Below are 27,567 nucleotides of genomic sequence, written 5' to 3'. Positions count from 1 at the left end.
ATTTCCCTAAGGAGGAAGGACCCAATCATTTTCTAGCCCTCCTCTTTTCTTTGCTTTGCTTACTTCACAATCCATGCCCTTTTTTTCTTTCCTCTCTGCTTGTTATATACTGTGCATTGCTTTAGACAGTTATAGCACAATGGACGTTTTTTGTAGTTAAATTCCAAGAACCAAAGCCTTCACGTGCTCCTAGCCACCCCCTCTACCAATCCTTTTCTTTTTTAAGGCTTTTCAATTTTTTTTTTTGTTTTTAAATTATAGCTGATGAAACTTGAAAGGAAGGCAGACAATTTGTGTACCGGAAAGTCTCTCAGCATCATTCCCAAGTGAATGAAGGGGATAGAAGGACGTGTGGGGTCAAGCTTTGCTTAATGTTGTGATTTTTAAGTTAGAAAACTGAAAAAGGGCATATCACGTCAACATGTATAAAATATGCAACGGATCAAGGTTGCATGAAAAAGATGGGAAAGCTCTTGGCCTCTATCAGACGTTTAGCATTTTTTTTCCCTTTTTTTGGTGTGGGTGGAGAGCAATTTCTTTGTATGAAAGTGTTGGAGGGGTAGATGGGTGTGATTTACTCATTAGGTATAGGTTGGACAACGCTCAAACTAAAGCATATCCTTCTTTCCGCTAGAGCTCACGTTTTCTGAATTGCTAATTTTGAAAGGAAGCGTCCAAGTTACATGAAAGTGATTTCCATATTATAATAATATATATTATACAACTCCTTTTCTTTGATTTGTTAACCACCAAAAAGGGGCCAACATTAATTAGTGAAGATGGCTTATATGTTTTTCTCGTGATAGTTGTCAATTTCTTTAATTTATTGGGAAAAAATTTTAATTACATAATTTGTTTTAATCCTACTGTTTATTTATGAAATTCAATTAATTAAACCAATTAATGCTCATGAAAGATGAGTTAAATCCATCCACGAATAGCAATTAACAATTTTTTTTGTTAGTATGTAATTTAATTTAAAATGTATTGAATGGATAAACGTTTTAAAGGAAAAAATTTTCTTTTAATTAAAGTTGGGACTTTGAGCTTGTTTATACCCAGTACAATTTTTTGTTTAATTTTATTGAAAAGATTGAACGAGCAGTGGCTAGCTACTTCTTTTGGTAGCACCCTTAGCTTACTTTTGGCAACATGGAAGTCATCGAAAATGTTTTTTCTACGGCGCAAAAATTAATAAGATAACATAAGTTTATTAATTAAATCCAAAACCGAAAAAAAAAAATTCTGGCTCGCCGTCAAAACATCAATTTTCCTGGGAGAAACAGAAAGAAAAATACTGGAATACTGGGATTTTGTCGGCTCTTGGACTAGGCCCCGACCCACGTGAGCCAAAGATACAACGAACCGTCGTTGAAACAGACGGTGCGACCGCGTCTAATCAGCTATCAATTTATTTGGCAAACAAAATATGAACCTCGAGGGTCCGTAAAAGAGGAGGATAGCCGAGCCGACCAGCAAACCAACAAATACCAAATTGCACCATGCAATGCACCAAGTGCGGTTTTGCGGGTTCTACTAGTCAATATCCGTTAAAAATGCAGCCTCGGTCTGTGGGGACCCCTAGCTCACCCCTCTGAGCTCATGCTAGTGCAACTCTCAAAGGTTCATGGAATCTTGGCCACTCTAACCCGGGACCAGGGGGGCAGCCACAGCCAAGCAGCCCTTGTTTGATTTTGACCCTTTCGATCGGGATCCGCCTCCGATTGTTTTTGCGCCACTGCAATCGCCAAATTTTGTTTGCATTCGGCTGCATAATAATTAATGGGTTTTTCATTTTAATTTTATTTTTTTGCTAGATGGAGTTAATCTTTTGGGGAGATTGTGAAAATGGGACCCAGATTGATCTTAATCTTTTCGTATCAAGCTTTTGGACCTACATAAGTGAATTGGATCCACCAATCATGGGGGATTCTCCTCCAAGTTTTTTTTTTTAATTTTTCCCCTTTTAAAATGTTAGAGATCAAGTTGGCTTTACTTATTGCTAACTCTTTCAGCTGGCTTAGACTTCAAGTGGGCTAAGTGCTGAGCAAGACTGTTCACATGAGCGAAAGAACGGGGCAGGTTCACAATTCCCCACGTTTAAAAAGATAAAAACAACTGTGTAGATTAGGCTTGGGTCAAGCTCAAAAATTGGCTCCGCTGCTGAACTTGGAACAAAATTTTAGATAAAGGAAAATTTGGTTCATTGAATATGTCAACATCCAGGTTTACGTTTACTTGCAAACCATTCTTCAAAGCGTCCACCAAAGTGAGTCGGCGTTGAAAGTCCAATGCTTTGAATCTCACTTCACCAAAGCTGCTATTTTAGGATAATCGAAGACCCAACTTTTTATCCATGCTGTTATTTCCAGAGATTCAACCTCACCTTTTCTTTTTTTACTCCTAAACAGTTAATATATTAAACAATTACATGCATTTTTTTATATAAGTTCAATCATTTAAATCCATATCCGGTTTAAATCATTTAAGATTTATATTATTTTAGTTCAAATTGTATTAAATTCAAATTATTTTAGATTTTAATTATTTCAAATTTGATTAATTTTAAATTTGAGTTTTTTCAAATGAATTTTCGAGTTCGGATTTGTTTCACCACCGCTACTCCTTTACTTTTTCCTATAATATATATATATATATATATATATATATAATATATATATAGAGAGAGAGAGAGAGAAGAGAGAGAGTTTGGTGTTAAGTTATTAATTTTTAATTTAAAATGATATTTGAATATTTAATTTAATAATATATGTATGTGTTTTTTTTATAAAACAGTCGGGTTCCTTTTATCTTTCTTTGTTCAAAATTGTACTTGATAGACAAAAAAATAATTATTTGAAAAAATGGTTTTCAATTAAATTAAATTAACTAGTGAAAGTCAAATGTTAAAGGCAAGCGATGATTTCAGTGCCTGCAGGAATATTATACAATCCTAGGAGGTCTCATGTAAGCTTTGCCTCAGCAATTACTTCATAAGGACAAATCACAAAGGACACCAATTTTAGTTATATTTTGTTAGGTAGAGAAAGAAAGTTGTCAAGTTGATAGCAATCCACCCACTAGGGGCTGCTCTTTTGATTGAAGACGATATTTGTTGGATCAGCTAATTGTCCAAATAATGAAAGATTCAAGGCAGGACTGTTACCAATTTTGATTGAAAGACACACCCACCTGGACTGCAACTCTCCAACTTGATTAAGTTACTTGACCAATTAGTTTTTGATATCAGCAGACACCGACGCCGCTAACTACTCTACTCTCTAATCATACCAGCCATGAATCAGGAACTGAACTCAGCTTAAAAACTTGGACTCTCTCGAATCTCTTGATTGTATCTTAGATTTGAATGGAGTTTGCAACAAGGCTTGCACTGTTCTTCCACTAAGCGCAAATCTAGCCTGATAGAGACCTTCAAAAGTGCAATACAGATTAAGGGTATTTCCCCAACTTTGGCATCCAAAGTAAACTTGGGCTAACAAAGATTTCTTCATATCTTCAAAGAATTGACACATTAGTCTAATTATGTCAGACAGTTTGGGGGTTTTTACGACTGGGATTTTGACAGAGATTTCATATCTTACTTAGGATACATGGTTCCTACTGCTCAGATTCTATGTAGCCATGACTGATCCAACTCCTGTGATTGCTGCATAGATTGTGCCGCAGTTTTCATTTATAGCAATCCCCAGTGAATCTAATTTGAGACGACCATGTGTCCAAAGGACGAATCAATTGAATGACCACACATTTTGATGCTTTTGAACCAAAAAGTTTCAGAACTGATAAACTGTTTACAGATCAAACAGTGAACTGAGGTGAAGAGGAAAATACAAACCAAAGTTCACAAAGGGACTTTTTTTTTTTTGAGGAACACTACCTAACTAATTAATGAAGCTTAGTCTTCTAAAACCGGTTTACAACTTTCCACTGAGTTGATTTCTAGAACAAAGTTGGTAAACAAAAAGGCGTGTAGAAGCCACAACACATTTTTCTTGCTTGTTACCTGCTTGGATTTCATCATTGGTCTCAACCTCCAGTTCTGGAACGAATAAAAAGAAACAAGCCAATTAGAATAGTGATTTCTTTGAGTTTGACTTGATTAACCTATAGGTTTGTTTTGAGTTTTGGCTTGAAATTGAGTAAAATAGAGCTTTTATTTTATTACAGAAAACTTAGCTAGAGGTCTTAGCTCTACAATCCATGGCAACGTCTAAAACACTGGTAAGCAAGCAAATCTAGGAAATATTCATACGCATTTCTCGACTTTTCTGGTTGACTTTGTGGTTGGTTAGGGTTGAAATACTTAATTCCTGTTTAGGATATCATATGGATCAGGCCCAATTTTGGCCTGCCTAAAATCTAAACAGCCAAAACCTGCCCATTTGTATCCCACTCAGTAAGCGGGCCTCGGCTCCTTCTTCTGACTTGCAGTTGAAGCTCTCTCTCTTTTTTGTTGATAGAAAGAAGACAGATTTAACCAGTCATGACTGGAGTTGAATCCATTACAGTTTGCATGAGGTTGATGCCAAATAACCAAGAAAATGATCAGTGATGATGGGCATAGACATCACCTGTGGAGTGAGTTGAGTACTAGAACTGATCAGGCTTCTAAAAGTAGTACACTGAGCCTTAACAGTCAGTCTCACACTAAGAAACTCAATATCTGATATCACCCGAGGAGAAACAGCTTACTGCAAATAAACACCTTCAACTTCATTCTTTCTTTTGGTTAAGAAAAAGAGAAAGGGAGAACCTCATTGTTGATTCTTCCTTCCATCCTGTATCAAAATTTGAACAACTACCCCAACCCACTCATGATCCATCCACCATTAAATTTGTCTCATTAATGAGGGTCAAGTAAGTTGCTGGAAAGTAGCTGGGACAGCATATGATATTATTGAAGATTTGAAAAGTATTTAACCTTTTTCTTTTCTTTTCCTTTGTGACTCACAGCTCGACACGAAATGTGCTAGTACTTAGTGTAATAATCTTGAGGCTAGGCTACCAAAAGCTAATCACCGAAGGACAGACATAAACACCAGGTTAATTTTGCTTATTGGAATGGAATAGAGTAATGACAAAGACAATTCTCCCTGGAATCCACTCCTCATCCAGACGAGGCAATCAAACAACTCACAATAATGGAAAGCAAACATAAACAAGAGAACCAATCCGAGATTTTAAAACTAATAATCAGAATTTAAATGTTCACAATGTTATCCAAACCATTTGCCCGTTAACTCACCAAAGCGGAAGCCTACTTAACATTACTCTTTACCCAATTACATAGTAATAATGTAATGTTTTCATAATTTGACATATAATTAAATTATGACAAATCAGTCTAGTCAAGAAAGTACACATTAATTATGACAAATCAGTCGAAGTTCTTATGTTAGTTACATTGTTTACCTACCATAATCATAACCGAACCGAACTCTTTATACATTAAAACGCTCAAATGGTAGATTGCACATTACCCAAATCTTCCACATTGATCTCAGAATCTATTAGCAAAGGTAAACTAAAAAACAACAAATGCAATCCCAGGCTTGCATGAGCTGACACTGAAAAAGATCTAGCAGGTTCAAGTCTTCAAGCAATTACATGTTATGTAAGTTTAGGAGACCACATATGAGAACAGGAACAGCTCTATCATATGATAATCGAGCAAATGGATTAAAAATACAACGAAGCCAAAAAGTTAGTATATACTACTTGAAACAATTACCATAAAGATAAAGCAGTTTAAACCTCATTACACATATAATCACAGTGCTAATCCACATAAAAATGCGCCAACACAAAATACTCCTACAGCATCAAAATCACACCAACACAACCAGAAAAGAAATAGAAAAAAAAACCCTCTCAAGTCCCAAAACTCACGCTATATTAGCTATATAACACTAAAATCTTCCACAGTATCACATATAAACTTTAATCCTTACAAAACCAAATTTCACCCAGCTCAAAGCCTAAGTTAATAACCTTCATCGCCTGCACCGAGTGATCCTGGAACAACCCCTGGTGTAAGGATGGACAGGGCCATGAGCCTTGAAGCAGTTGAGTGTATAATAAGACCTCCCTGACCGCGGTGGACATGGGATTCTGTTAGCAGAAAGCGCCCCATACGAAATGTAATATCTCATTCTCTTCCAAAACAAAGATCTACGACTATACCCAGTTTCCTCTTCATCATCTATCTCCTCATCAGCTTCCTCATTGTCATTTAACTCGCTGTAAAGCGACATTGAGAGTGGCCACTCCAAAGCATCTCTCATAAGCTTCAAGCTTGTCTCTTCAACTTGGGCTTCAACTTTCGAGTTCGACAAGACAATGTAGGTGATGAAAAGGAGAAATACAAGTTTGCTGAGAAGTGAAGAAGCCATCGCTAGTAAACGAGTTTGCAAAGCTGGGAGCTTGTAGAAGAAGAGTTAACGAGTTAAAGTACTGTAATGCAAGTAGTTTGGGTTTGGTTAAGGGGACAGTAGGGTCACGTGGAGCAGAGAGGTGATTGGGTTACAGCTGTGCTTCATCAATGCTCCATTTAACGCGTGCCTCGGGTCTAGGACTCATCAAAAGGTATGTCGTCTTCGGTGTGTTAGAGTTCATAGTTTCAGATTGGTTTTGAGCCGCTTGATTTTATGATCTGTGAGGGTTTACGTGGGTTCCATCATACGTGGCCCAATCAAATTCGTTGAATTGTGATGAGTACAGTAAAATGGGGCATGTGCCAGAGTGGCAAATGATAGGAGCCATAATGCACATGCGACTGATCACTGATGGTATGATGCGAAGGACGCGGCTGGCCGCTGGCCCGACGTGGTGGGATTAGATTGGGCCGCTTGATACTCTTTCGAGCTTTAATAATTAAAGTACTGATGATGCAATTTAGAGCGATTTGTCCCTTTTTGGGAACAGCTTAAGGGCAGTTTTTTTTTTTGTTTTGTAGCAAGACAATAATAATTTATCTGAATTCATTTAGATTTAGTAGTGTATTTCTTTATCTTTAAATTTTCATCTGAATTTATTGTGCATTTTTTACATTAACATAATGAAGGTAATTTAATTATGGATGGCTTGGTCAGCAAAAAAAATGAGTAACTTGAAAGAAAGAAAAGTTTGGCAATTAATTTGAATGGGCCAAACCACAATCTTACTAGATCGAGTGGGGTAATTTGGATTCTTGGGATCATGACTCACGGGGTTTCATAGAATTTTGGGCCTAATAAAAAGTTTTCAATAGAGATCTGGGCCTATTAGGAATAATGGGCTTCTGGTCCGTTCTATTTACTTAACGGTAGAAAAAATAGAAAGTACACACCCAGTGGGACTCGAACCCACAATCGCCTGATTAGAAGTCAGGCGCCTTATCCATTAGGCCATGGGTGCCGTTGAAAGGTTCTTTCATTTGACTACTTAAGACGGAAATTATTGGTACCATCCTAAAGTAGACCTCGTTCCTTCCTTTGATCTTCTTGTCTATTTCTTTCGTTGGGTGTCTTCCACGCTATGTGCAACAAATAATTATTGTTTTTCTCTTTGTTTTGCTAAGTAATAATCTATTAAGTTGAAGCGGTAAGTGGTTGTGTCAATTAATCAAACAAAAATGATAATGATTATAATTGGCTGCGTCGCGTTGAGTTTGGGTGGGGATTTCAAGTCAATTTTGTTCAAATTATATTGTATTGTTTGGGTGGGGATTTCAAAGTTTCTAAAGATGTTTTTCAATATATTTTCTTGTCAATAATTTATTGTATGAACGGAGTAATCTCTTGATAGATTCTCATTGTCTATAAATTTTATCAGAGCATAGTATTGCCAATTCAAATATAAATTAATTTTTAATTATTTTGACGGAATAATTTAAATTGTGAAACAATCAATGTGTCGTATCTTTTAAAATAAAAATTTTGGAAAGACAAGGAATTAATCTTTCTTTTTTTAAAAAAAAATTCAAATCATATTATTTTGAGTTTTAAATTCGTCAAAATTCAAATTATATTAGATTTGAGGTACCGATTTTCGTTTTACTGTCTATTGAGTTGAGTATGATTTCATCTCCGGTGTAATTACACCATCTAAAAACCCTTTAAATTTATATACTAGTATTAATTACAAGGAAATCCAAACTTCTTGATGGGACTCTGCCTTAAATTCTAATAGGCCGTGTCACGGCTTAATCCAAGTGGTTAATGATCATTCACGCCTACATGTCAGTCTTCCTCCCATCTTAGATAAGCTTGGCTCATCAAGCCCTTGGATTCTGTTATAGAATTGGACGGCGTCTTCATCAAAGAAAAATGTCGTGTTCATTTATGTAACATCAGCATCGAATAATGACAACGGGTTCCGCGATAGACTCCATCATGACTATCTCATCTGTTTTTGTGGTCCATTTTCTATATTGTCTTTATCATCGTTTAGATTCCTGTCCACTATGCCAAAAATAGCTAGCAGATAAAGAAAACCATCAAGAACTTGCCAGTTAACTCCAATTTCAATTGAATATATAAACCGACGGGACCCAAAAGGTTATCCTACCAAATTGGACTAGGGAGGAGTTGTTTGGACTTTAGAGCTGCTATATATCAGATCTTGACCTAGAGTTTTCAATAAGGTGCATCGGCAGGGCCTGAATTGGCACTTTGGCAGAGTTGAACGGACCCGCATTTATGAATGAATCACTGTTTTTCTTTTGCGTGCTTGTAGGAGACTAGAAGTTTGTGGACACGGACCCCTGCTCCATCATTGAAGCACAGTCCAACATGAAGATAGGCCACCTTATTTTCTCTGTCAAGTTTCAAAGTTCGAAGATCTCTTTGTGTTGCCTTCATTTCTATGAATGCATGAAAAAAAAAGGGTTCTCTTTTATTTTCGAATGCACTGAAAAGGGTTCTCTCCACACGCCAGTACTGTTAATGATAAATTGGATGATCGAAGCTAGACAAATCTGAAAAAGTTGAATATCTATTGCGGCTTTTTGTTTTGTTCATTTCGGAAACTTGTATGAAAGGGATCCATCTTAGGTGAAGAATATTATGTAGTGCAAAGAAAATTGAAGATTCATGAGCAATGGGACCACTTTCTGAGCAATGCAATTATCTGCTCTGTAAGCTTTCTTAAATATTACAAGACGTAATCAAAATATGTACTGTTTTCTACTACAAATCATTTTTAGGACTGTTCCTATTTTTTTTTTAAAATATTTTCCTTGACTCTAATTTGCGTCCCTGGCCTGGGGGGCAGAAGATAGGGGGAAGTTATCTGATACTGATGCAGAATTAAATATTTGTTTTTGAGCTTACTGGAAAAACTGAGTCTCAGACCCCCATGTGCACTTCAAATGTACTTGCCATGGTCCTTACACAGTATCATTTCCAAAATACACTGTGAGTTTCACGTCCTTAACTTACAAGAAAACTACACAGTATGGTACAGTAATTTGTATGTAGGTGGATAACGTTACTGTTAATCAGAAACACAAACGAAAACAGCACATTTTGATATGATTTGAATTACTCTGACCTATGGTTTAAATCCCAAAGCAGTAGATCAAAGAAGATATTGATGAAACATTTTCATTAATTTGTGTTGTTAATTAGTGAGGTTTTCTGTATTCATTTACAGTATGATGTGAAAGTGTGAGTAAAACCTGTTTTATGCACAATTAGCTGTAATTTATTCATTTTGTTCAATTGAACTTCTTTTCAACAATGGCCATGGATGTGTTTTAGTTCCATTTAAGAGGAAGTTTGAAATTTATAGAGATGCACCCTAGCTAAACAGTGGAGATAAGCGCCACCCACCATGAAAACATCAATGATATCTCAGTCTGGCTATTCTTGTTCCAATACTGATGTTTCTTACTAATAAATTTCCCCTGAAAATTTTGACAGCATAGTTAAGTATCATGTTAGAAACAATCTTGTTAGTTAATGTTCTTGTCATCTCTCACGCAAACTTAAATTCCTTTTCCAAGTCAATCAAATTTATTGTCCTTTCTGTCGACAATTTTTTTATAGATGCTAGTTGATGAAAACTGAGAAAACGTAGCTCAGGAATGAAAGTGTCAGTTTATTACAACCAGTTAGCAAGCAACAAAGAAAAATTTCACCCAAAAGGAGCATCTGTGTACTTGCAGTGGGGTCTGCATCACCGTCACTTTCTAATCCAGCTTGAATAGCGTGCCAAAGGCGATCAGTGATTAGAGAGAGAGGAGAGAGACCAAACTGTATCCACTGCAAATGTACGTCACCACCACCTTAGTATATTGCCCAAGCTAGAATAATACACTAAAGTCAGGGAGTAAAGTTCCAATTGAATATTGACTCCTTAACCCACTTTCACAGCTTGCTGTCTCACTTTCGTCAAAGTGTCTCCCAAGATCACCGGAATCTTTCTCCGGCACCGGAGCCCGCTAAGCGGTTGCCCTTCTGACACATGTCATGTGACTGTGGGGTTCCATGGTCTTTCTTTCAACAAAGTAGGGAAAAAATTTTTTTTTAAGGGAAAGCATGCAAAGCAAGCACTTTCAGTACTCAAAGGCGCAATCCATAAGAACAAAGTGGTTTATGCACCTTATTTGAACAATTCCTTTAATCCAAGCCATCCAATTTGTGGGCCTAGACGCGTGACCAATCGGTTGTTTCACACGTGTTGGCTTTGAACTTTCAGTTGGTGTTCCTGGTCACTAGATCGGACGGTTGATAGGATCAGTGATTAGAGTTAGCCCCACATAATGGGCGGTCACTATCAGAGATCACCTATTCAATCATAAATGAGTTTTGGGGGAGGGGACTTTCCTATCAGCTTTGCATGAATTTTAAAAATTGGTCACAAGTTGCTATATAAAGCCCTTCCACTTCCTTGCTGGATATTAGTATACTTTTTAATACACTTTTCATCTCTCCTTATCTCTCTGCACATATCTCTGATTAAAGCCCTAACCCTATAAAAGCTATCTTTCAGCTCCCCCCATCCCTCTGCCCATTCAGTCTTTCAGAACTATCATTTCCGACTTCCCCATTTCTCTCTCTCTCTCTCGGCACGCACGTACGCAGCGGTACTTTTAAAGGGGAAGACTCTAGTGTGTCTGAGATTCAATGGATGTTGACATGATGAAATCCTCAACAGAAGATCACATGGATATGATGACAATGATGATGCAAATGGAAAAGCTTCCTGAATTTTGTGAGCCTTTCCTGAGCCCTTCCATATTTCCTGAAATCCACTTCTCTAATGGGACTTCAATCTCCAGCATCCTGCCCACACCACCAATTTACCCAAACCCCAACGTTTCTTCACTCAATACATTGATGACCCCGCCTCCCACTTTATCATTCATTGGCAACCATCCAGTTCAAGAACCAATGACTCCACCTCTTCAGGCCAACAATATGGCCAATAGCAGCAAGTACAAATATCCAACTCCTTTCAACGATACAAATTCATACCCTTCTTCAGTAGATAAGAAAAACTCCATGGCTGCAATGAGGGAGATGATTTTCCGTATAGCAGCAATGCAGCCTATTCATATAGACCCAGAATCCATCAAGCCTCCAAAAAGAAGGAACGTGAAGATCTCTAAGGATCCCCAGAGTGTGGCCGCCAGGCATAGAAGAGAGCGGATAAGTGAGCGGATAAGGATACTGCAAAGACTTGTTCCCGGAGGCACTAAGATGGACACAGCTTCAATGTTGGACGAGGCCATTCACTATGTCAAATTCTTGAAGAGACAGGTGCAATCTTTGGAACAGGCTGCTGTTAACAGGCCAATAGGTGCTGGGTTTTCAAGTGCAACAATTGCTGATGTGGGCTACTCGTCTTTGGTGAAAACTTGCCAGCCATCTCATCATCAAGTTATGGGCAATATGCCGATGCTTAGATAAGAGATGGAATTTAGAATTTAGTTGATTTCTGTAATGGGTAGCGGTGATGTTTTTGGTTTACTTGTAAAGGGTGAATTTTTAACTTGTTCTTAATGCGACAGAGAATTTCATTGTATGCTTCCATAATCTGATTAAACTTCTAAAGTTTCTCTACATCTCTATATATTCTTGCCACCCATATAAGTTTCCCATTCAACCGAAAACAAACTTTTATCACCAAAACGTGCAATAACTCGAAGAATCATTAGGGATTAATTGGGAGGTCGTCGATCGAAAGAAATTTGGGGAAAAAGTTTGTCATATCCTTGGACAATTTTCCCATGCATTGGAACTTAACCCTCACACAGAGGGTAGTACCACATTAAGTAATTATGTTGGTGCTTAGAGAGAATTTGACCATCCGTCATACATACAATATGCTCGCAGGTGGGAAAGATGAGAATTTTTTGGTCAGTTAAATTTTCTATTTTTTCGGCCCTCCATGCATGGAATTTCCTTTCATTTTACGGGTTTGTTGTTGTCCGTTACCCAGCTAGCTCTCACAGCTTATATCTAAAGTCTAAACCATTATATTCTGACGTGATATTTAACCACATGTGAAAAACATGAACGTTATAAAAGATTGATACTTGGTGGTCCATTGTCAGCATTGATTTTCTTCAAATTGCACTTTGCGTTTCCATTGGATTCGCTGAAATTCAATTTGATTTAATAAATATGTTTGTTGTTTAGAATCTATCATATATTTTTTTATAAAAATCTTAATGTATGACTGATCTGTCAGGACATACTTAATTTGCATTATGATTAACATTTAATGAAGTCATTTTTAGTACGGTCCTTTCTAAGACATTCTATTTCATATTTAGCGAATGATTGATTACTGCTATTGACCTTAATTAATTTCACCTCTTGTTTGCTGTAAGATTTTTTTTTTCTTTTTTGCTAAGGTGTTATAAGATATTTGAACTTCGACAATTTAATGCTCTCCAATAAATGAGGTATGTTCCCTTTGACCTTTCAGTCGGATAGAGTAACTCTTTTCCATATCATCCAACTCTACACAACCTGTTTCTGAGTTGCTTCACTCACTTGAATCCATCGGAGAAATCTAACAAGGCACACCTTTTAATTTCATGAAGGAGCGCAGGTGGGGCTTTAAATAGAAGGAGGTCGGCCAAATAAGTTTGTTTTCTAAAAGACTAGTTCGTAGTGCGTGTGGAGGCACTTGCTAGGAATAATTCCTCCACCTAAATAGAAAAAGACTGAAGTGCGATCTCCAATTTTCATTTAAAGGCTTTCATAATCTTCTCTACTTTCCAAGCGTATCCTAGGGTACTTATAATTGCATAATTTTCTCTCTTAGATATTGGATATATATATGAGTGCAATTTTTGAAATTTCTATTGATTTGTTTAAGAAAGAAACGAAGAAGACGATAAGTATAACCAACTACAAATAAAGAAAAAGAAAAGGAAAAGCAGAACAACCCCATTTCCTCTTCTGTTTGCTCTAGTATTAAATGAGGGGAACGTGGGAGGTAGGTTGCCTCCCAAGGCAGGGTCGACTTGTGCTAGTGTTCATGTCTCAAGGGTCATGCCTCACTAGCAGAGCCACAGCCCCCCTCCCCATCTAGCTTAATGAATTCCGTCGTGGGTATTAGAAGAATGACTAAAAAAAGTACTTTAAAAAGGAAAAAGAAATAAAAGGGTCAAACCTCATCTCTCATCAAGTAGACCCATGTGAGACATCCCACTAAGGCCCCAACATCCCCACAAAGGCTTTGATTATTCGAGTAGGGTAAGTATTTAGGACATTTTCCTATATCCCTCCCCCGGCAATGTTCATTGCATCCCCTTCTCTGACACATTCTATCTTTTGTCCTATCATTTCATGCAATCCATTTTATCCATCTACCTTTTTTTTCCTTTTAAGATAAGTTCTCATGTTCTTTGTGACAGGATAAAAGGTATATATTCATGGAATTTCATTTTCTAGAAGTGGTCTTACCTGGTTTAATTATTTATATAGGTACAACCAACTGATTTATTGGTAATTTCTAAGTATAGTCTTTCCTTCGAATTTGGACTTCCATTTCTAGCTTTTTCCTATTCATTGATTAATTTTACAATGAAAAAGCTACATTTTTTTAATTCCAACGAAATACTATTACAGACTTGATTTTATCTGACAGAATTACTAATAAATTATTTCATCTCAAATTCATTGAAAATACTTTTTTCTTTTGAATTTTCAATTAAAAATTTGTCAGAAATGATTTGTTATTTTGTAGTGTTAATTCCCAAAATATCGTTGGAATTTGAAGAAGGGATTCTATAACAAGAACTACCTTTAAATTAATAGTTGTGGATCATGTGATAAGTTGTATTTATGAACTTCGTAAGAAGAGAAAATTAAATAATGGCATAGAGGTGCAAGATGAAATTTTGGGAGGTGGGGCTATAAATGAAGGAATTGTCATGATAGAACCTCCAAGCTTTCAAATGTAAGTTTCTGTATTCAATATTACTCTCTCTCTCTGTATATACATATATATATATATATATATATAATATAATATATAAATAGAGACAATAAAATAGTTGGTTGGTTGGTTGGGTTGGATTTGATTTTAGGGGTAGGACTGCACGCTTTAAAGGGGAAGGTTGGGGAGGTCTTAGATCTAATGTTTTTGGACCGAAATTCTTCCATTCCTACGTCGCTTGTGCAAGGTGAAATGCATGAAGATGTTGTAGGGATCTCAGACACAACTTTGGATAACTTTGTCTATGTTTAGTCTTCATTGTTTGCTTCCCAGAGTTTTTTATAGTTTTCTTTTTTAAGAAGATAAAATTCTTTGCCTTTTCATCTGGAAGCAAGAGATCTCTCCAAGTAAAAAAGAAAAAATTTCCCAAATCTTTAACAATTGTGTAAAAGCTGTCCCAAATTCCCCCTACCTCCCAAATCTCTGCAACTGCAAGAATATTGAAAATGTAAGAAAAAGCCTTGAATTTTTTTTTGGCTATTACAACTGTTTCAATTCTGAGAAATCAGTAGCTTTTTCCACTCCTATGGCCTTTTGGTCCATGGCTAGACAATGCGTACATGTATGATTGTGTTTGTGGAAGACATTTGTAGCTCTAGAGCCTTCAACGTCAAATGATACTTAAATTAAGTCATTAATTAAAGTACAATTCCATACGACCATTAAAAGATTACAATTCATCTTTATTTTGAGACGTTTAAAAAATATTTGTTTTCCTCGTTCGAAAATGAAAACATCAATACATTTATGCATCATATTGTAAAATAAGATTTTTTTTGTCCTTTTTTTTCCTTTTGATAGTTGATAGTATAGTTGCTTATGCAAAGGTGAGAACTGTGTTCCAACGCGCTAGGGGACTCACCTATATCTTTTTATATATTGCTGATGCACATAGCTTGGAAAAAGGAAGAACTTGGGCCTATCGGCCCTGGAAGGCCCCTAGATGCTTTTCTTTGTTCTATGTAGCCGTGATGTAGAGCCAAAGATTGGGCTTTCAAGTTCTCGGACAAGAAACCAGTCCTTGAACTTCAAACTTAAGAAACCCCAAATTAATCAACACATAAGCAAGCCCTAAAAGGAGCAGCCCAACCTCAACAATATTGCCAACATTCATGCTGGTTTCATGAAAAGCCTTAAGCTTGGCATGATGCCTACATTTGCCAAACGAATTCACGCCAGATTGAAAACGGAAAGCGCCCATTAGCCTACTATCATTTGAGCGAAAAGTCGCCCTTTCGAGCAAAAATCAGAGCAAAGAATTTGAACAGCATGGGATTCGATATTTCAGATTGTTTACAGTAATGATATAGTACCAGGGCTTCTTTGTAATGATGGTAATAATTATATATTTGTTCAAGCACTTTGGTACCTATGTCTACTACAACAAGCATTATGAAAGGAAAGGGTGAGCTATCATTAATTTCTTTCGTAGACATAAGAAAAGGTTCATATCAACTGCAATTGATTTTTTTAATTCTTATATTATAGTGTAATTTTGTGATTATCTGATTCTAATCATGACTTGTGAATTGTGATGGGATCCATCTAAATTTTATTTATAACTCACGTGAACTTGATATGTATTCATGTTGATTGAGATTGATTATCCATATTGATTGAGATTATATAAATTTTTTATTCTCTCATTCATATATAATATGAAATTATATAATTATATAATTGAATGTGAAGTGAATTCTAAAATAAAACATTAAGAAAAATGAATTATTAATTAATACCATACTTTGGGATAATAGATAAAGATTACTATAATCATTTGAGAATTTTGTTGTCATTTAACTTACATCTTGCTAATCACAGTCAAATTAATAAATCTATACAATATAAATAACTCAGACTTGATCTAACTGTTATTATTCTCTTAACAGAGAAAAAGATCAACTAATCAAATCTCATTCTCTTATATATCTCTAATCTCATATGTACCAACCAAAAAAAACCTATGCAATATAAATGGTCCCCTTCTCTGAAATTAATTTCAGAAACAAACGTGTGCATTCTTTATGCGGAATGACTTAATTCTTCTAATCAACATTAATCTTTAATATGTTAAGTATTCTATTGTGGACGACTCAGGCACACTCACTTCCTCCTTGGATTCTTTATGCAAGCTGTTGAGCAAGAAAACCAAAGAACAAGAATTTCATCTCACCTCCCACCGGCCATTGACCCCATGACCTAAACGCATTTTGAGAACTGATAAGAAGTTTCACTGTAGCTGATCGCGATGGATTAGATTAAAAACAAGGGTGGTTGCAAAAAGTTGTCCGGATATTCCTATTGCTCGTCCCTGGTGGAAGTATCCCAGCTCACTGTCCCCCCAGGATTATGTAATTTGAACCGCAATAATTTAACCCTCTTGGCTTGTTACTCCTATTCCTATATAATAAGGTCTGGAAATGTTGAAAACTATGCTAGGCTGAGTACAAATGAAAAATTAATCAATTTGTTAAATATATAAAAAATTATAGAATAAAATAATTTCAATATTTTCATGCATGTCATTATTAAAAAAAAAAAATTATTACAATGAAGTGTTTTCACACAGTGAATGGTGTGAACTTGTTTAACAATATTGACGGTATGACACATTTCCTTCCTTTTTGTCGTATATAAATGATTTTTGAGTTAGTAGTAATTTATTAACTTTGGGATTGAACTCAACATAAAATCATGTTCAAAGCAAGTAATAGAAACTGAAATGTTGAAAATGAATTTGAGAATAGAAATAGGAACTTCTTGGTACTTTCCGACTTTGTACAAGAATCAACCATGACCACGGATTCACTGTTTTACACGTTTTAATGACCTCCTACATGCTTTTGTACTCCACAGATGAAATTCCTGGAAGAAGGTGATGAATTATTCTAAGGCTTTGTGGTCAAGAAAATATGTAAATAGTGGATCGAGCAGCCGAGTCGGAATGATTAATGAGGCCTTTTCAGACATCAATTCCCTTAAAGGGGTAAAGGTCAAATTAACATTATATCATTAGACCAATGAAAAACATGTGAGAGAAATTATGAACCCTTTATAATTAAATATTGGTAAAAGGTAAGTGATGACTAGCTCATCCTACCCCTTTGTGTTTCTATCTCTATTACTTTTTTCAGTCTATAAATATGGTATCAAGGCTGGGTAGAGGCCATCACAAAAGCAATCACAAACCAGAGAAGTTCTTTTGCCGTGTAGATATGGAAGCCAAGGCGTGCAACAAGGGTTTCTGTAGCAATTATTTGCTATTGAACCCTAAGCAAGCTACTTTCATTGATATCTTCCGCCTCTTGTTTTCTAGTGATTTAAAGAACAGAAAATTTATTGATAGCTCTCATGAGACACAGGAGAATATCTGGTACAGGTTGCTTATATTCGTCTCCATACTGGTACAATATCTTCTGCAACTGGTATCGAAGCCATTGGCATGGATAGGGTCATCTATCGAGACTTTGATCAACCTTCTGTCAAGTAATGATGGCTTCTTTGGTCTGATAATGAATATCATACGAGGTATGTTTACACGTATTGTATAGATTTAGTCTATTATCTTTCATTTCGTAAACAGAAAGTTGTTGAGCTTAAAGTTGATTGATCATCAGTTTTTGAAGTCAAGAGTAAAACAAAGTATACTAGACTAACCAGAAGGCGATTGCAATGTTTGGCTTATCAAATTAATGCACCTAACAAGCTTCCCTTTAATTCCTTTCCTGTCCCTGGAGTAATTCTATTTTTTTTTTAATTTCTTATGGTACAATATGACCTTGTCAATGTCTAGTGGAGTAATTTTTTTTATTTCTTTTTCTTTAAGACAGTATGACTTGGTCTGTCTCCCGATTGACAAGAGCAAAGTACAAATGCACATGTCTGGTAGGAAATGTTAAAAAAATTGAAACTGGTGACTAGTCCAATTCAAATAGAATTCAGATAAATTTTTTTAACTGATTTTTTAATTTTTACTTTTTTGAAAGTCTAACCATTTAATTAAATGTTAATTTTTGGTCTTAAAACACTTGTAGCAAGGTTGATTGCTTGATTTGTCCCAAGATAATTAATACAAAAAAAGAAAAAAAAATCCAATCAAATAGTTAGAAATTAATTTAGCATGATTAAAAGAAATTCTGTGGTTGGGGGCAGACTAAATTTGCATAGACTAAATGAGAATGTTGTACATTCAACAGGGAAGGTTGTGATTCCAGACAGAAACTCGGCAACATTTACTTCTTTTATTGGAAATGGGGACTTGAGAATGGAGCTAGACATTAAAATCAAACATGGAGACAGCAAGTACTATCCAGCACTAGCGATGATGGCATCTAAAGCAGCCTATAATAATAGAGGTTACACCGAAACTATTGTAGAGGATCATTGGGAGGTACAACAACAAAGTTGTTATTTTTTTTTTGAAACATGTTACTTTTTTTAATATATATATATATATATATATATAACATTTCATAATATTTGGCTGGAAATTTGATCACTTGAATATTATTGAAGTTATATATTAATTTTGCTATCTTTGTCTGCAGATGGAGCACTTGGGATTTTTTGATTATTGGAATGGTACCCAACTTCTTGCTTTTTAGGATAACATATTATTATTATTTTCCATTTATCAAATTACAAAAGAAAAAAATAAATGAACATTTTCTTGTATTTATATATGCAAATATTAATGACTTACAAATTGATTTAAATTAGTTCATTTTTACTCTGGCAGATTACATGGAAAAAGCTACAACACAAGCCTTCTTGTTTCGAGATCGAAGTGGTGATCATGACACTATCGTTGTTACATTTAGAGGAACTGAACCGTTTAATGCAGATGATTGGTGTTCGGACTTTGATATCTCTTGGTACGAGATCCCGGACGTTGGAAAGATTCATAGCGGTTTCATGAAAGCCTTAGGGTTGCAGAAAAATTTAGGTTGGCCTAAGAAAGTCGTGCCAGAGACAAACAGCAAACAAGCATTAGCCTACTATCACCTCAGGGAAACGTTGAGAGACCTTTTGAACAAAAATGATGGAGCAAAATTTATAGTGACAGGTCACAGTTTGGGTGGGGCGCTAGCAATTCTGTTTCCAGCAGTTTTGTTTTTCCATGATGAGAAATTGCTGCTGGAGAGATTGGAAGGAGTGTATACTTTCGGGCAACCAAGAGTAGGAGATGAGATGTTTGGGAATTTCATGGAAAAGAATTTGAAGCGGCATGGAATTCAATATTTCAGATTCGTTTACTGTAACGATATAGTGCCAAGGGTTCCTTTCGATAACAAAAATCTTTTGTTCAAGCACTTTGGTAGCTACGTCTACTACAACAGGCGCTACGAAGGAGAGGTAATTAAGCAGTGACCCATCTCTTTAATTTTTTTATTTTCAAGTTAATAATTCTATGTCAGCCACTTGCGAGATTATAACAGCTCAGATCAGCAAGAAATCTATCTCAGCAACCCCTCTATTACGTAATTAATACCAAGGGTTGATCCTTGACAAATAAAGGGTCCCTCCTCCTGAAATCAATTTCGCCGCTGACAATTACAAAATCCTACATTCTCTTTGAACATTATTTGGGAATTTTAATGCAGGTTGTTGAGGAAGAACCAAACAAGAACTACTTCTCGATTTGGAGCGTGTTTCCCATGACGCTAAATGCTGTGCAAGAGCTGATAAGAAGTTTCACTATAGTCAAGAAGGAGGGACCGGATTACAGAGAAGGGTGGCTGACAGTTTTTTTTAGAATAATTGGACTGGTGGTCCCTGGTGTACCAGCTCATTTACCCCAGGATTATGTTAACTCCACCCGCCTTGGATCTCCAGATGCTTTTCTTCCCCAGCGCAGAAAAAACCAGTGATGATGTGAACTTGTTCCTCCATAATTAATAAGGCCTGATTTTTTAAAATATTTTATTTGAAACCCACATGGTCCTGATATATATATTCATATACTCCTTGAGAAATTTTGTAATATTTTATTCTCCCATTCATATACTATATGGGTTGAGTTTATATAATTTTTTTTAAATTTGAAAGAAGGGAATTGAAATTTAATTTTTTAAATAAAAACTATATATACACATATCAATTAATAGATTAAATATTTGAATACGATTACAAATTTTATATAATTAATTATGAAGCAAATTTTAAAAATATTAAGAAAATAAATTATTAATTAATAACCATATTTTAGGATTACAGATAAATATTGCTATAATCATTAGGTAATTTTTTTGTCATTTAACTCCAGGCTAACTAATCACAATCAAATTAATAAATCTATATAATATAAATAATCTAGACTTGACTCAATGACTATTATTCTTTGCAAAAAAATCAAAGATTCAAATCCGTTCTTTAAATAAATGCAATGTAAATGGTCTCCTTCTCTGAAATTAATTTCACAAACAAACTTGTGAGAGCTGATAAGATGTTTTACTGTTGCTGATGGCGATGGATTAGGTTAGAACGAAGGGTTGTTGCTAAATGTTGTCAGCATATAATCGAATTTCTCACGCCTGGTGTGTGCATTCCAGCTCACTGCCCCTGGTCTTATGTAATTTGCAAATCAATCTTTTAACCCTGTTGCTTATTACTTCTATTCATATAACAAGGGCCCAAAATATGAAAACTATGCTACCAATAGAAGTGAGAAATGGATTAAATTCGCTAAATCAGTTTAAAAAATTTATTAATCTAGTTAATTGATTTTATGTAGAAATTTAATCGAATCAATTGCATTTTTTTCTTAACTGACTTAACTATTTAAAAGATTTTAGTTGATTAATTTGGTTTTAACCAATTTTATCTATTTTTTAAACTTTTATTTTTAAAATTTATTTAATAATTTAGTTTAAAAAATTATTGATATTATATCTTTTTTATTATTAATATAATCTTATTTTGGGAAAATATTAAAACATTTACTAATAATTAATAAAAATAATAATACTCTCTTTATTTCAAATTAGATATTCACATTTAACTACATACAACTTAAGAAAACGATTTGGTATTAAAGTTTATTTTTTATGTTTTCATTAAAAAAATATAAAATTGATAAACTAGTATAATTTTTAATGTCAAAAAGTTAAAAAACAATTATTAAAAATTAATATGAAAACATAAAAACTTGAAAGAAGTTACTAATGTAATTTCATAATCCATATAACACCACAACTTAGTGTTTTTTTGAAATGAAATTCTAATGCCTTTCAAAAAAAAAAATACCACAACTTAGGAACAAATTAGTGTTAACTGTATTTTTTTTCTTGAGTAAATACGTTAAATAAGTGTTTATGGATATTACCTAACAATTACACATTGACTTAAGTTAGGTAATTGTTAGATGATTATTAATTAGACACTTTGCACTTAATTAGGTAATTAGATTAAAGCTTAAGGCTTGTATTCGTATAGGATATTAAGACTTATTTAATTTTTAAGCTTTAGAGGGGTAGGGGTTATGATATATATATATATTAAAAATGTTAAGTTTTAAGAGATTTATTTTAATTTTTTGATGATGGAAATTAGATAATTAGATATTTTATACTTAGATTTTTTTTTAAAAAATGAAATTTTATTATATCTCAGTAGCTCTAAATATTGGTTGGCTTTAAAATCAATTTAAAAAAATAAGTTTTTTTTTTATTTCAAAAAATGTCTCTTTATTACTCTAGTAGCCAACTTTATCATCATCATCCACCTTTAAAAAAAAACTTTATCATCATGAATTCCTTAATCAATATAATCTAACTTGTCTTTTTAAAAAATTTTAAAAAATAACACGAGATCCTTTCTTAATCGCAGATAATATTGATAAATGTCAGTGTTTGTGATGATTGATGTAGAAAATAATTGGAAGGTCACGGCCCCAATAATTAGGTTCCAAAATCAGCACCTTGGAGCTGAAATTTTCACATAATCAATATGTTAAATACATCAAAAATTAAAAAAAAAAATCTGTCAAACACGTAATTTTTAAAAAATAATATTTTTCAATGTTTTCATGCATGTCTTTTTTTTTTAAAAAAAATTATTACTTTATGTACACAAGTGTGTGGACACAACCAATAGCGTAAACTTGTTTAACAGTGTTAACGGCGAGGCACTTTTTTTTGTTCTTTTCTTGCTAAATTTTTCTCATAAAAAAAGTTAAGTTGAACTTCAATGCTTTAAATATATTTATATAATTACACGTTTTAATGACCTCCCTTATGCTTTTGTACTCCAAAGAAGAAATTCCAGGAAGATGGTTGTTAGGATGAATAGTACTGAGGATTTGTGGTCAAAAAATATGTAAATAAGGGATCGAGCAGCCGAGTCGGAATGATTGATGAGGCCTTTTCGACATCAACTCCCTTAAAGGAGTAAAGGTCAAATTAACGTTAGTAGGTCATTGGACAAAGGAAGAACATATGATAGAAATTATGAGCCTTTTATAATTAAATATTGTACATATGAAAGTGATGACTAGCTCACCTAACCCACTCTGTTTCTATCTCTAGTACTCTTTTCAGTCCATAAATTTGGTATCAAAGATGCGTAGAGGACATCACAAAAAACAATCACAAACCTGAGAAGTTCTTTTGCTGTGTAGATATGGAAGCCAAGACGTCCAACAAGAGTTTCTGTAGCAATTATTTGCTATTGAACCCTAAGCAGGCCACTTTCATTGATAACTTGCGCCTCTTGTTTTCTAGTGATTTAAAGAACAGAAAATTTATCGATAGCTTTCATGAGACACAGAAGAATTTTTGGTACAGATTGCTTATATTCGTCTCCATACTGGCACAGTATCTTCTGCAATTGGTATCGAAGCCATTAGCATGGATAGGGTCCTTGATCAACCTTTTGTCAAGTAATGATGGCTTTCTTTGGTCTGGCAATGAATATTATACGAGGTATATATCGTCGGAATTACGAAATTATGAAATTAAAGTTGATATATCTATACGATATATACCTCGTATAATATTTATAGTCATTATATATCGTATAGATATATAGTCAACTTCAAAATCTCAGCCAGTCAACTTCAAAATCTCAGCCACCCATCTATAGTCAATAATTCAGCAATTACGAAATTAATACCGCAGGTTGAATACAGACCTAATTTTATGATTTATCACCGTCATCCTTGAAATATAAAGGGTCCCTCTTCCAGAAATCAATTCTCGTCACTGACAATTACTCAATTCTAAATTCTCTTCTAACAACTTTATTTAATAAATGTGTTGATAAGGAAATTGGTTGATAGCCTATGCACATTCTTTGGGATTTTAAATGCAGGTTGTTGAGGAAGAACCAAACAAGAACTACTTCTCGATTTGGAGCGTATTCCTAATGATGATAAACGCTGTACAAGAGCTGATAAGAAGTTTCACTATAGTAAAGGAGGGATCGGATTACCAAGAAGGGTGGCTGCTAATAGTTTTCAGAGTAATTGGATTGGTTGTCCCTGGTATACCAGCTCATTGTCCCCAGGATTATGTGAACTCCACCCGCCTTGGATCTCCAGAAGCTTTTCTTCCCCAACGCAGACAAACCAGTACTGATGATGTGGCCTTGTTACTGTAATAATTAATAAGGTCTGATCTATGATTCCAAAGTCTTATGGCCTAAGACTTGTCATGGCATAAGCTGGTGATGGAAGAATAAAATACCACTTTTCAACAACAAAAAAAAAGAAAGGAAGGCCTGATCTATGATTGTGCGGATTAATAAACTATGTTGATTAGGCCTACTACAATTAGAATTTGGGTTTTGGGAGATTTCAAGAAAACTAACAGGAAGGTGCACGCATGCCCACAATAGCAAAGGCTGCAAAACTATCACCTTCGTAACTAGGATGATTTATCATGTTGGGCATTTTCAATTTATTTGTGATTTTTGTATTTGTGATAATAAAAAAGAATTGTTCAAGTTGTTTGAGGTTTAACCTTCAAGGCAGTTAAAGTGAACAATATACAGAGGAGTTCAAACTTTTTTTGGGTTTATTGTCTAATGCTGTGAATGAATGTGCATGCTGTACAGGGGTCTTTTTTTTTTTGTTTTGTATGGCTAGATCCTCTCTTGTGCTTGTCGGGAGGTTGTCAATTTTGTCTTTTGGGGTTCCCAGGTCGATCTAGCTACTGCAGATTGTATTTTGGTTGTTTGCAAACATGTTTTCATGGTGGATGCAGGTATAGTGTCTTCCTTTTTTAGTGTATTCTTGCTTAGCCAATGAAATGATTACAGCTCTTGAAAAAAAAAAAAGCTTCAAGGCAGTTGGCTCCAAAACATTTTTGTATCGGGTAAAATTACGAGTTGATTTAATGATTAATGTATTTTTTTATTTAAAGATATGATTCAAAATTTTATTTTATTAAATAAAAAATCATAACCTGATGAACAATTTTGAACCGTAAATATTGAATAGGAAGCTTGCATTTCCATCATTACCAACCTGTCAAATCTTGGACCCAACTACCGTCCCATCATACGATCCCACCACAATAAGAAATGTTGAAAGCAAACTAAGCTTATAATAAATCCATAGACAAAATGATGCTGGAACGGGCCCCAATTTTGTGATTAATTACATTCCTTATCTATTTCTCTGGATATTTTCATTGATTATTGTTTTTGCCCTCTCAATCCGGTTGTTACGCCCTCCAGAGTGGGACACTCATGTGATGGAGGATAGGTTTTTATAATTATGTATAGCACCGACTATTAATCAATGAACATCGTGTTCCTCGTGCGGTACCATGCTGATTCGGTCGGATTATTTCTTGATTGTTAACTTAATTATTTTAATGTGTAAAACATACAGTCATGAAAATATAATTTTTTTTGTGAAAAGTCATGAAAATATAATTAAACTCACTCCTTTTTTTTTTATAAAATCACTGTTTACTTAAGAAGTTTAATTACCAAAATCAAATGTACAAACTGAAAAATTAAAATTTCAAAAATATACTTACTACAATAAAGAAAGTAAGAGTTGTTTTCAGAATTTTCATTAAATGGATTCATGCTGTTTTGAGTTGTGAAGGTTATAACGTGGATATGAATTTATGTTTTAAATTGACTCGATATTTATGTAATTTTTTTCTTTAATCAATATATTAATATGTTTTGAAAAAACAATTAAGAAGTAAATATGCACTTATGCACCCATTTGTTTCTTATGAAAATAGAAAGTTTGTATAGGGCAGAGAGAAAAAGCAAAGTTCACTCATCTCACTGAACTAAATATATTTTATTTTTTCATAAATTTCCTTTCCCGGCTCATAACTGGTCTATTTTTTTTTTTGTACACACCCTGGACTGTATTTTATTTACACAATAATTAATAGAAGATGGAGCAACGAGAATCAATATTTTCCCATCAACACTCTACGGGATTTCTTCACTTATTTAGGTACTAGATTCCACATTTTCTAAATATATACCAAAAAAAATTCTCTTACTAAGAAATAAGTAAATAGTACATTTTACCTTAGTGACTGCACATGCATGCCTCCCTATGTTGTCTCTTTCTAGTCCTTTTTTTTTAAAAAAAAAATATTTTCTACTGTGAAAGAGAACAATTTTATACGAGAAATGAAGAAGATGTAGTTCAAATTTTCAAAATATTTCTTTAATGTAAAATTATTTCCGTAATAGAGAAAAGGCTCTAATAATCAGTGCCATTGGCATGGATAAAAACAAGTGAGTTATCTCCTATTATCAGCTGAGGCAACCCCCGTAAGAATAAAGACAACTAACCACGTTTCCCATCTCACACACACAACTATTATTTTCAGTTTTCTGGCAACCCTGCAGAATTCAGGGGGCGAGGGAATCAGCCAAAAATATCAGAACCTTGCCTAATACTTCTGGTCTTGGCCCCTTGGCTTTTCATTATTTCCTTCAGCCCTTATTTTCCATTTAAAAGAGAAGTTCCTTTAAGAAACGACAAAAAAGTGATGAAAATTGGAGGATTTTCATATTTATGGATAAGAATCGACCATTCCCATGGCCCGCTCGTGATGCATAATTTTAAAGGTTGTTCTACATATATAAAAAATAATAAATGAAAAACAATTATTAATGAAGAGATAGGTGGCTTATCATTTCTGGTCGCGGTGCGAACTTCCCTTCTTGGTGATTCAGGGTGTTCCCTCTCTGCTTCTGGATAAGGGTCGGGAGAGGTAAAGCTTTGGTTTGCCACTACTTGCTGCATAAAGGTCAAGGTCGGATTTTCTCATGTGCTTCTCTTTGAGCTGGTTAACTTTAAGAGTTTTCTGGATGATCAGATGCCATTTTTCAGGTTGTTCATGTAATTAGAACTTTTTTTTTTGTGCCCATAGCTATTCTGTAGGGCTCTCTTGTTTTAATTGGCTCTGTCGCAGCTACTTTTGTTAACTATACTTAGGGATAAACTCTTTCCCCAAGCTAGTTTCCTATGCCAAGAGGAGTCTTCCACCAGTGTTGGGTGCTAGACTTCCTATGACATTCTAGCTTTTGATTCAATAAAATTCACTTTTCAAAAAAAAAAAGTTTTAAAAATAAAATTTTATAATAAGAACTACTATACAAAGATAATGTTTATGCAGAAGTTTATGAAATTATTAAAGATAATGTTTCAAAGATCTAAATACAAGACACTCCGCTATGATATTTAAAGAATACAGTCCACTGACAAAAAAAGTAGCAAAAGTTTGAATATTAATAGTAAAAGACCCAAATTTTAATATTTCAATTCTAATGATACCCATGAGACAAAGGAAAGCTTTTATTTATTCAACATGTATGCAAATTACTTGAGATTTTTTTTATGTTTCTCCTTTGAAGAAAAATGTAGACACCTATAAAAAATATATATATATATAATATAACATAATATAAATAAACTAAAATATAAAAAAGTATATTAAAAAAATTATTAAAAAAAAAAAAAAAAGGGATGGCTGGGCATCCCTTCAGCCATCCCTTCCCCATCCTGTCCCCAACCACCACCCACCAGGGGTTCTGGCCACCAACTCCCTGGTGCCAGAACCCCATCGCCGGGTTGTCCAAATTTTTGGACAACCCGGCTCTTTAAAAGGGCACCTGCAAAAA

At 34.5% G+C, this 27,567-nt stretch overlaps 3 protein-coding genes and 1 non-coding gene across 4 annotated transcripts; 2 read left to right on the top strand and 2 right to left on the bottom strand.

Annotated features, from left to right (window-relative positions):
- Nucleotides 5,697-6,538, bottom strand: LOC18611142 (protein RALF-like 34). The gene has a single exon (XM_018114456.1). The coding sequence runs from the start codon at nucleotides 6,411-6,413 to the stop codon at nucleotides 6,015-6,017; it is 399 nt and encodes a 132-aa protein (XP_017969945.1). The 5' UTR covers nucleotides 6,414-6,538; the 3' UTR covers nucleotides 5,697-6,014.
- Nucleotides 7,344-7,416, bottom strand: TRNAR-UCU. The gene has a single exon. It is a non-coding gene; the product is annotated as a tRNA-Arg (tRNA).
- LOC18611141 (transcription factor HEC2) lies at nucleotides 10,931-12,030 on the top strand. Its single transcript, XM_007047216.2, has one exon. The coding sequence runs from the start codon at nucleotides 11,130-11,132 to the stop codon at nucleotides 11,913-11,915; it is 786 nt and encodes a 261-aa protein (XP_007047278.2). The 5' UTR covers nucleotides 10,931-11,129; the 3' UTR covers nucleotides 11,916-12,030.
- LOC18611140 lies at nucleotides 17,589-20,489 on the top strand. The gene is made up of 5 exons (XM_007047215.2): nucleotides 17,589-17,988; nucleotides 18,657-18,850; nucleotides 19,008-19,041; nucleotides 19,199-19,815; nucleotides 20,064-20,489. The coding sequence occupies exons 1-5, from the start codon at nucleotides 17,604-17,606 to the stop codon at nucleotides 20,328-20,330; spliced, it is 1,497 nt and encodes a 498-aa protein (XP_007047277.2). The 5' UTR covers nucleotides 17,589-17,603; the 3' UTR covers nucleotides 20,331-20,489.

The sequence above is a fragment of the Theobroma cacao genome, chromosome 1 (assembly GCF_000208745.1).
Source record: "Theobroma cacao cultivar B97-61/B2 chromosome 1, Criollo_cocoa_genome_V2, whole genome shotgun sequence".
In the NCBI taxonomy this organism is placed as follows: Eukaryota; Viridiplantae; Streptophyta; class Magnoliopsida; order Malvales; family Malvaceae; genus Theobroma; species Theobroma cacao.
This window is presented reverse-complemented; position numbering and strand designations above follow the sequence as displayed.